Source organism: Chrysochloris asiatica, unplaced genomic scaffold (assembly GCF_000296735.1).
Source record: "Chrysochloris asiatica unplaced genomic scaffold, ChrAsi1.0 scaffold00119, whole genome shotgun sequence".
In the NCBI taxonomy this organism is placed as follows: Eukaryota; Metazoa; Chordata; class Mammalia; order Afrosoricida; family Chrysochloridae; genus Chrysochloris; species Chrysochloris asiatica.
This window is the reverse complement of record NW_006408637.1, coordinates 5,372,246-5,382,502: the sequence shown is the minus strand read 5'-3', so window position 1 is coordinate 5,382,502 and position 10,257 is coordinate 5,372,246. Positions and strand designations below refer to the sequence as shown.

Sequence of the window (10,257 nt, the reverse complement as noted above, 5' to 3'; positions counted from 1 at the left end):
GGAACTTTTTAAAGTATTGAAGAGCAGAGATGTCAGCTTGAGGACTAAGGTGCACCTGACCCAAGCCATGGTATTTTCAATAACCTCATATGCATGCAAAACCTGGACAGTGAATAAGAAAGACCATAGAATTGATGCTTTTGAGTTATGGTGTTGGAGAATATTGAAAGTGCCATGGAATGCCAAAAGAACCAATAGATCTGTGTTCAAAGAGGTGCTGCCAGAGTGTTCCTTGGAGGCCAGGATGGCCAAACTTCGTCTCTCATACTTCGATATATTGTCAGGAGGGACCATTTGCTGGAGAAGGATATCATGTTTGGTAGGGTGGAGGGCTAGAGAAAAAGAGGAAGAGCCCAGTAAGAAAAAGAGGAAGAGCCCAGTAAGATGGATTGGCCAAGTGGCAGCATCAACAGGCTCACGTGTGGCAATGATAGTGAGGTTGGCCCAGACTTGGGCAGTGTTTTGTTCTGCTATGCATAAGGTTGCTATGAATCAGTACCAATTCAATAGCACCTAACAAATTGAAATACTGAAGGATTCTATGGCCAAAATATTGAATGATGCGGAAAGTATCAAAAGAAGATGCAACACTGGAGGCACTCAACTCACTTATGCCAAGAAATTTGTAAGACAACTACTTGGCCAACTGACTGGAAGAGATCCATATATTTGTGCCTATTCTAAAGAGGTGACCCAACAGAATGCGGACATCATTGAACAATATCATTAATAGCTCATACAAGGGCATTTTTTGCTAAAGATAATTCAAAAACGACCGCAACAATACATTGACAAGAGAATTTCCAGAGGTTCAAGACGTGGAATAAAGGAGATCATTGGTGACGTCAAACGGATCTTGGCTGAAAGCTGAAAATACCAGAAAGATGTCTACCTGTGCTTTATGGATTACACAAAGGTTTTCGATTGTGTGCATCATGGACAATACTACAGCGGATTACTCTGCAACACTTGTGTTCTTAAGGAACCTCTCTATAGACCAAGGCGACAGTTGCTCAAACAGAACAAGGGAACACCAAATGGTTTAAAACTAAGAAAGGTGTGCGCCAGGGTTGTATTCTTTCACCATAGTTATTCAGTCTGTATGCTGAGCACGTAATCTGAAAAACTGGATTATGTGAAGAAAAACGTGGCATCAGGGTTGAAAGAAGACTCATTAATAACGTGCAATATGCAGCTGATACAACCTTGCTTGCTGAAAGTGAAGAAGACTTAAAATATTTACTGATTAAGATCAAAGAGCACAGCCTTCGGTATGGACTACACCTCAATGTAAACAAAAATCCTCACTATTGGACCAATAAACAACATCCATATAAATGGAGAAAAGATTGAAGTTGTCAAAAACTTTATTTTGCTCGGATTAACCATCAACACTCAAGAAAGCAGCAGTAAAAAAAATCAAATGACATATATTACATTGGGCAAATCTGCTGCAGAAGACTTCTTTAATGTGTTTAAGAGCAAAAGATGTCAGTTTGATGACTGAGGTGCCCCTCATCCAAGCTATGGTATTTTCATTGACCTCATATGCCTGTGAAATCTGGACAGTGAGTAAGGATGAAGGTAGAAGAACTGATGTATTTAAGTTATGGTATTGGAGAATATTCAAAATACCACAAACTGCCAAAAGAACAAACAGATCTGTGTTGGACAAAGTACAGCCAGAATGCTCCATGGAAGCCTGGATGGCCATAGTATCAGGAGGGACCAGTTCCTGGAGAAGGATGTATTTCATAGGTCCCTGGAGAAGGATATTGTATTTCGTCAAGTGGAGGGTCGGAGAAAAAGAGGAATAACCTCAATGATATTAAGGCACAGTGACAGCAGCAATGGGTCAAACGTAGCAATGATTGTGAGGCTGGCACAGGACGCAGCAGTGGTTTGTTGTGTTGTGCATAGGGTCGACGTGAGTTGGTACAGACTCAATGGCAGCTAACAACAACTCATTTACAGAAGTCAGAATTAAATTTATGCCCACATATCAGCCACATAATCTATAAAAGCTATAAATGATAATGTATCAATTTAAGTGGAAATATATGCAAAACTGCTCAAAAAAAAAAGTAAGCACCCAGGTTACATATGTGTTGAACCTTTCTGTTAAAAACATGTTCCTAAACACCACTGTTGTGGCATTATAGGATCAGCACTGGTCTGAGAACGGCAAGGTAGACAGTTCAGACCCTTGAGCTGCTTCTTGGAAACCTGACATAGGGTTGCTCTGTGTCAGAACTGACTTGACTGCACTCACACCAACACGAGCCTCATTTTGAGACTTGGAGTACAACCTGCAGTCCTTGTACAGACAGGAAACTGCTGCTCTCCACAGAGTAACATTTAGAAAGGGATCCATGTTTGGGTTCTGTCAGCTCTGTCTGCCTCAGATCCACCACCCTGGTTTACTGCTGCCCCTCTGCCCTTCACATACACAGATCTGGCTTCAAGGCTAAGTCCCAGGAAGAAGAGAGTGTTCTTGTCCCTTGTTGAACTTTAGTCATGGTTGTGACTTAAGCCTATATCTTATCAGAGTATGTTTACTTTAAAGGTGATTATTTGAAAGACTGTTATTTTAATGGGTGACAGTAATTTAAGGACCACAGGTTTTCAGGGAGAATATATTTAAAAAATAAAAAGAAATAAAAATAGAAATCTGCTTTATAGCCCATCTGTCAAGAACTTTTAATAAGCAGTCTAAACAATGGTTTAAAAACAAAAGCATTTAAATAACATCATTCCACACATAAATAACTTGTTAAGCAATTAAAAAACAAAAAGAACTACCTAAAAGAAATCCACTTAAAAGTGTAAGTAAAAGAGGCAAAAATCAGGGGAATCATAGTGTACACCATCCCATCCCTCAAGGTCTTTCTTGTTGGGTGGGCCTACGACTCTTAGAGCAGTTATCACAATTAAATTAGATAATTTAGGTACTACTGTGTTGTTTTCTTTTTCATTCCATTTACCCATTTTTAAATTTAGTCTCATCCCAAATGATAATGTTCTTGGAATAATAGAAACGCTAATTACATATATTTAAATGTTGATCCTATGGCTGAAATGATTGCTTTTGCCACCAGTAGTTAACGCATAATCTACATTCAGCGTAAACTCACATCTTAAAAGCAGAATTATAATTTGAACTAAGAGCAGGTTTCCTATATTGCTATCCACCACAAACTCTGAAATGGAACACACGGTCACGACCCTTTTATCACCAACACTCAGTGGGAAAGCAAAACAAAAACACTTTGGATCCCTACTTCTTTGGTCGCCCACTTCTCTTCTGTCCTTTTTTTTTGTTTTTAGTGGGAACTGCCTTTTCTCCAATAAATAAACGTTTAGAATGTACTTGTGCATGTTTTGAAGTAAAATTCAGTCCTGGCTTAGGTTTACCAACATTCTTCAAACCAGGATTTGAATTCTGTTGTTTTACTTTTTCTTTACTGACAGAACGCAGGACTCTGAGTTTTCTTCCCATTAGTTCAGAATTATTTAATTTCATAGCAAGATGAACAGCATCTGTATTCTGAAATGAAAATAAATTATTTTTTTATCAGAAACTCATCTGTAAATAAACTATAAAATACCACACTAAATTAATGGTTTGAGAACTCTTCAAATTTGAATATATATACCCCTTCCATTTCAACACCTCAGAAATCCAATCCTGAGTGTTTTAACAGCTGCATTTGTGTACCAAGTCACATTGTAAGCAGGACTGACAAATTTCCCCCCAAGGAAGCTGTCAAGCTGCTTTGTCAATTGATCAGGCAAGTCACACACCTGTAGGTTTCATTTTTCTCCCTGTAAAATGAGATGTTAAAAACTATCTAATCATAAAAGAATTTCTGAAACGAATAAAAATGCCTCTTAACAGAATGGTTGCATAGGATAACCACTAGACCACAAAGTCAGCGGTTCAAACTCACCAGCTGCTCCTCGGAAACTCTATACAGGGCTGCTATGAGTCAGAACTGACTCAATGGCACTCAATGACAATACGAGTTCCTTTTAGATTTAAATTTCTAGCATTCCTTTTTTCTATTATAACCTTGTTTAAATCCAGCACCCTCTCCAAGAGAGAAAGGTAAAACTTTCCCCTCCCGTATACAATTACAGGGTTGATATGAGTCGGAATCGACTCAGTGGCAGTGGGGGTTAAATGTTTGTTAAGAGACTGTAAGGTTTACTAGTGAATTATCAAGAAGCATTAGGTAACTACAATCCAGTAACGCACAGTAAGGAAGGACTCCACCGGCCCTTCTTTGGGAACAGCTGTGACAGTGTGGCTCGGTCAGGACGGCAGCCTCGGCTCTACTCGGTCTTACAGGGTACTAAGAGCCAGAATGACAGCACTGGGTTTCATGACTTCTAAAGAGACTTAAAACTAATGCACATCTCAACCTACAGAGAGGCTTAGTGGGGAGCTAAACTAAGGAAGTGTAATCCAAAACAGGCATATATTAAAGGAAAAGCACACAACCACTGCAAATGTCTAACATTAGGAGGAAAAAAACAGTATAAACTATGTTACACTGTTATTAAGTGTCACTGAGTCGGTTTCAACCCACAGCAACCCTCTATAGGGTTTCCAAGGAGCGGCTGTTGAGTTTGAACTGCTAACCTTGCAGTCCAGCGCATTAGCCATACCAGGACTCCATTATTCAGTGAAATCTGAGAGTCAGAGATGTAGTGCATTCCACATCTAGTATGTAAAAGATGATCTCATAACATCACCATGGGTAAAGAGTGAACTGGAATACTTCTGGTTGAGGTGCCATTATTGTAACCGTAGTCCCTAACAGCAGATTATGAACTCAAGATTTCTGAAAACACAATTTGAGAGTGAAAATGACAATAACAATCCTTCCAGTTTTCAAAGCATAGTCTTAATACATGAGTCTGCCGTACCTCAAACAGTACATAGCCAAATCCTTTGCCAATCCCAGTCACTTGGTCTCTTATAATTCTCACAGCCACAATATTTCCACAGTCCAGAAAGTGTTCCTCAACAGCGGTCTCTTCAATTTCTATAATCAAATTCAGCCAAGCAGAAGTCACGACTTGGGACATATCCTTAGGAAGCTTGCAATTCTGAATACTAAACCTATCTACAGACTTAAACTAGCAACCAAAAAACAATTCCACCATTGTCAGTTCTGACTCACTGCTAACTGTGCCATAGAAATCAGTGTATTTATACCACAAACTGTTAAAGTTAGACTTCAAGCAAAGGCTGTTACTAAATCAATTCTAATAACAACAAACAGGTACTCTGTTTATACAAACTTACTTACTGTAAGGGAGATTCCCCACAAATACTGATCTCTTGTCCCTCTGAAACACAAGGAAAGTTAGAAAAAAAAAATCACTTGAGCAGAAGTCATCCTAAAATCCTCCCGTTCTTTCAACTCCATGCCAACCTGGCTACCAGTCCTGAATGAGCCACTCATCTCTCTCACGGATCCCTTGTTGGTTACATTCTTCTCTCTTCCAGGCGGCACCATGACTAAGTGCCCCAGAGAGAGTGACTTTGTTCACAGCTGGTACTGATCAAGAAAGGCTTGCTACCTCAGGTGCCAGAACAAACTGTCTGTAAAGAGCCAGGTATTTTAGCCTGGCAGGTCCCGTGGGTCTGTTGCAACTACTTGTCTCTGCCATTATAGCAGGAAAAGCGTTGTCAACAATTGGTGACTGAATGAGAGCATCTGTGTTCCAATGAACTTTATTATCAAAAGGGTGATGGGTAGATTTGGCCCCCAGGTTTGCTGACCCCTGTGCTACACACCCGAACAAAGTCAGTGCTTCTCATTTCTCTACTACATCACTTTGGCAGAGACTGAAATGAACAACTTCAGTGGCAAACCCTTGCAATCCATCTTTCATTTCCAGAGATAACTTTAAGAAAAAGCAAATCTTGTCACGTCACCCCATTTTATAACAGCTGCTGACCAAAATCCAGAACCCTTAGCATGGTGGCCAAGGGTCAAGACCTGGCCTTTCTCTCTCCTCCAACTGCACTTATCAGTGTCCCTTGTACCTCATACCTTTCATTTATATAAAGTTCTTGTCAGTCCCTCAGCAAATCAAGTTGTCTATCCCCACCCCTCATTCTAATGTTCTTCCTCGCTTTTTCTGGGGGTGGTGTTGTCATGAGAGGAGATGGCTTGAATAGTGCCTAGTCTTCTTTCAAAACTGATTTAAGACCTAAAACTCTTCCTTCACCCTTCTTGCTTGTACCTCCCCAAGTTCTGTGTCGCTTTACTGGCTGACAAGGCATCCTGTGTATATATCATATATAAATGGTTTTATAAATTAAAGTTGCTGAAAAATTCCATTATCTTTTCAATTTTTCCCATGAATTTTCTGAAGCTCCCTCATATCTACCACAAAATGATCTGTTCATCTTTATACTGTGAGCTCCTAGAGAATTCAGAGAGGTATTTGAATGCTACTTCGTAACGGGTTGAATTTCTCGGCCTCAGTCTGTATAGTAAGATGCCAGTTCAGATGGTCTCTAGTATACCTGCTGACTCTGATGTTGTCCGCTAGCAGAGTGGGGAGTGTATTCAAGCAGAAGACACCATGTTCCTGTGCCAGTCTAGTGCCTCTTCGGTTAGTACAGGGTGGAGGGGCCGTGTTTGTCTGTGCTTTCCTTCATGGCTGCATTACCCATGCCATTCCCTTCTCGGCACAAACAATGAAGGAATACTGTTCTCTGCAGGCCTATGCTTAAGATTTGTTTGTTTTAAAAAATTAAATATTGCTTACAGATGAGCTCTCAGTTGCGAGATCAACTCTAATACGAAATCCATCTGCAATTTGGGTCCCATTTCTATAAATATAAGGCAAAATCATTGTTAAAATGAGAAATGAGTTACTATAATATTAGCTCTAAAGTAAAATCCAAGAATGAAAAATGTACCCATATGTGCTTATATATAATACTACTGTTTAAAACTTGAAGGGATAATTTACCTTTTCAATGCTTTTGTAGCAGCACTCTCATCCTTAAACACAACATAAGCGTTAATATTTTTCTGATCGGGATGAATCTTACGTCTATACCAAATGGAAAAAAAAAAAAGTTATCAAAGTCAGAAGAATAAATACAGCTGTTTCTCCTCCCTATTCAATAAATATTGGAGGAATTTCTATTTCTTTGAATAATTATACAGCAATAACTCAAAAGGAAACGTAATTTATAAAGAAACTGGCGCAAATACGTAATCTACCCCTTCTTACAAAGCACCCCTTTTACAGGCACGGCAGCACAGCCCCAAGCTTAAGAACATTATGGACCAGACAGACCAGTTTCTGCTGCAGCTCTGAATGTGGCACACAGACAAATAAATGTGAACGGAAAAATAAAACCCCATATATGAAGAGTGACCAAGGGCCAAAGTCTCTGGGTTCCATTAGTCTATCTGAGCAGTAACCTGGTCTTCTTTATGGTTTTGAGTTTTGTTTCACATTCTCTCCCACTCCAGGACTTTCTAATGCGATCCCTCCCTTTCAGAGCTGTTAGTACTGGTAGCCAGGCACCATCTAGTTCTAGTTTTCGGGTCTAGTTTAGGGTTGTGGAGACATTTTTACAAGGTCTATTCGACCACTGGGCTGTTTCCAAACATCTTCAATTATCATCTCTCTTCCTGCATCTTATATGGCCTTCATGAGCTTTTACAATCACAGCTGTTACCAAAAGTACTAAGTTCTTTGATCAGGAGGCACATTATGTCTGCTTCCACACTTCATTCACTGTTTGTAAAATGGTGACATAATTTGCATGTTTTAAGAGTAATCAGTCTTGGGAAGAACAAACAAGATGGCGGATTGGGTGGAAGTGCAATAAGGAGTTCTGTCAGCAACAAAACAGAATACCCGAACAGCAAAGATCAAAAAAGTTAAGGACAATAAATGCTGGCGAGGATGTAGAGAGACTGGGACACTCCTGCATTGCTGGTGGGACTGCAAAATGAACCATCCTCTCTGGAAAGCAATATGGCACATCCTCAGAAGGTGGGAAATAGAAATACCTTATGACCCAGAAATTTCTCTACTAGGTTTTTACCCACAAGAAATATGAGCCATAACACGAGTAGATATATGCACACCAATGTTAATAGCAGCACTATTTACAATAGCACAAAGATGGAGACAGCCAAAGTGCCCATCGACTGATGAATGGATAAACAAGCTGTGGTACATACACACAATGGAGTATTATGCTACCTTGAAGAATAACAAGGAAGCTGCATGCCACTTCCTAACATGGATGAACCTTAAGGACATTATGTTGAGTGAAATTAGTCAGTCACAAAAGGGAAAATGCACAGGACCACTACTGTAAAAGACTAAGAAAAAGAACCCATACTAATCCAGTAAAGTGGATTCTTAACAGGTTGCTAGGGCATAGGGGTAGGGTTAAGGATGGGAGGGGAGGGTGGAGCACAAGGCAGGGAATAGACACAGGATAGGTTGGGTGTTGGGGAAGGGGGGACAATATACAAGTAGAGAGAGGGAAATGGAAGAACAATGCAGACTGGCGAACAATTAAGACAGGTAGGAATGAGCTAAATGGGACAGAGGTAATAAATGATGTAAGCACAGCCTTGGAACAACAGGGTTCTGGGATACAGAGACTGGGACATGGTGGGAATGGGGAAAAGGGGGGAATAATGTTAACATGCTTGGCTGACTTTTGAACCTTGGTTTTCCATGCATTATATTATAAAACAGTCATGTGAGAGTAGAGAAAGGAATAACCAGAAATACCACTATAAAAAGCTTGTAAGTCCGTCTTCTGCCTAAAATTGATTGGAATACCTAAAAAGGGGCTACAGTGTGTCCAGTATAGGGATGGACAACTTAAACATTGGCTACCCCAAATGGGGGGAGGGATACAAAGGTAAGAAGTGACTGGCTTACAAGAGGTAGCCTAGATCAAAAGAGCGGGGAGGACGGTAGAGTCTCAAGTGAGTAATAGCCAAATCTTTCTAAGAAGGGCTGATGAAAAGAAATGCAGATAGGTCTCTTGTGATGCAAGGGCGAATAATTGTTGTCGGGATGGACTGTGAGGACTGGAAATGTAAAGGTGGGTATTTTATAGCAAGGCCCCTGGGACCATCACTGGAGAAGAGCGGAGATCGGGACCCCACCCAGAGAAGCAGTGAGGCCTGAGATGGAGACAGACAGCATGACACGGAGAGACGGAGTGGCTGAGGACTTGAGATCCAGGGAGGGAAGGGAGTTGTGTGCTGAGGACTGTGGGGGGAGGAGGGGGCCTGCAGGGTATATCCTTTGGTTGGGTGATGATGCATGAACGGGATGGTAACTATGGCAATGAAACAATGTATGATGGAATGAATGTAAAACTAATGTTCCCCCATGTAAATTATCACACAATAAAAAAATTAAAACAAAACAAAACAAAAACCCAGAATACCTGACCAAGCAGGTTCAGGGGATGGTCCCACAACTCTGAACCATATATAAAAGGGATATTTATAAGGTTGGAAGGTTTACAGCTGGGGGAATTTGTGGCAGAAGCAAGAAATCCATTGCTTTCTAGTCGGGGACGCTCAGCTGCTCCAGGAGCCGCCATCTTGGGTGAGACCAAAAGGCGGAAGGATCAGAGCAGCCACGGATGCCTGGCAGAAATGCAGAGATAAAGGTGTGGATATTCTTTTCTTTCACCTCCATTCTGGTGACTATAGGGGTGTCTGAGCTAGTGGACACCCCAGCCCCACCCTCAGAGGATTCTACTACGAATGCGCACAGATCTCCTCGAAATTTAAAGAGACACTTTCCACTTAAAAGCAAACGGCCACAGCTGTCCCTGAACTGTTTATAACTAGCAAGAGGCCTGAACAGGGATTGTGGAGCGGGATAAGCAGACAAAAAAGAAAATAGGCCTAAAATTAAATCCTAAGATACGTCAAAACGACCAAAAGTGGCATCTTAAAATTTCTCAAGAAGAAGAGTGAAAAAGGAAGCCCATTACCTGATCACATCTACTTGGAGGCAATCAGAAAGCATAAAAAATACCAAAATACATACCCATTTAAGTATCAAGGCCACAGATAACCCCTGAAGATGCCCCAAAAAAAGAATCAGATGACCATATCTGCACATGTCCAGAAACGAGATAAAGTGACTGAGGTAAATGAGCTGGAAGTAGACCTACACTCCATACTGGAAGATGGGCAGGCTTTGGAAATGCCTGAGAAGGAATTC

At 40.8% G+C, this 10,257-nt stretch overlaps 1 protein-coding gene across 1 annotated transcript in view; it reads right to left on the bottom strand.

The window, feature by feature from the left end:
- Positions 1-3,277: 3,277 nt before the first annotated feature.
- RBM34 (RNA binding motif protein 34) overlaps positions 3,278-10,257 on the bottom strand; it is a 16,838-nt gene continuing 9,858 nt past the window's right edge. The window contains exons 7-11 of the mRNA XM_006868567.1: positions 7,000-7,083; positions 6,793-6,856; positions 5,319-5,358; positions 4,933-5,051; positions 3,278-3,547 (exon numbers count right to left, since the gene is read on the bottom strand). Coding sequence (XP_006868629.1) covers positions 3,278-3,547; positions 4,933-5,051; positions 5,319-5,358; positions 6,793-6,856; positions 7,000-7,083 — 577 coding nt within the window. The remainder of the gene's footprint in view (positions 3,548-4,932; positions 5,052-5,318; positions 5,359-6,792; positions 6,857-6,999; positions 7,084-10,257) is intronic.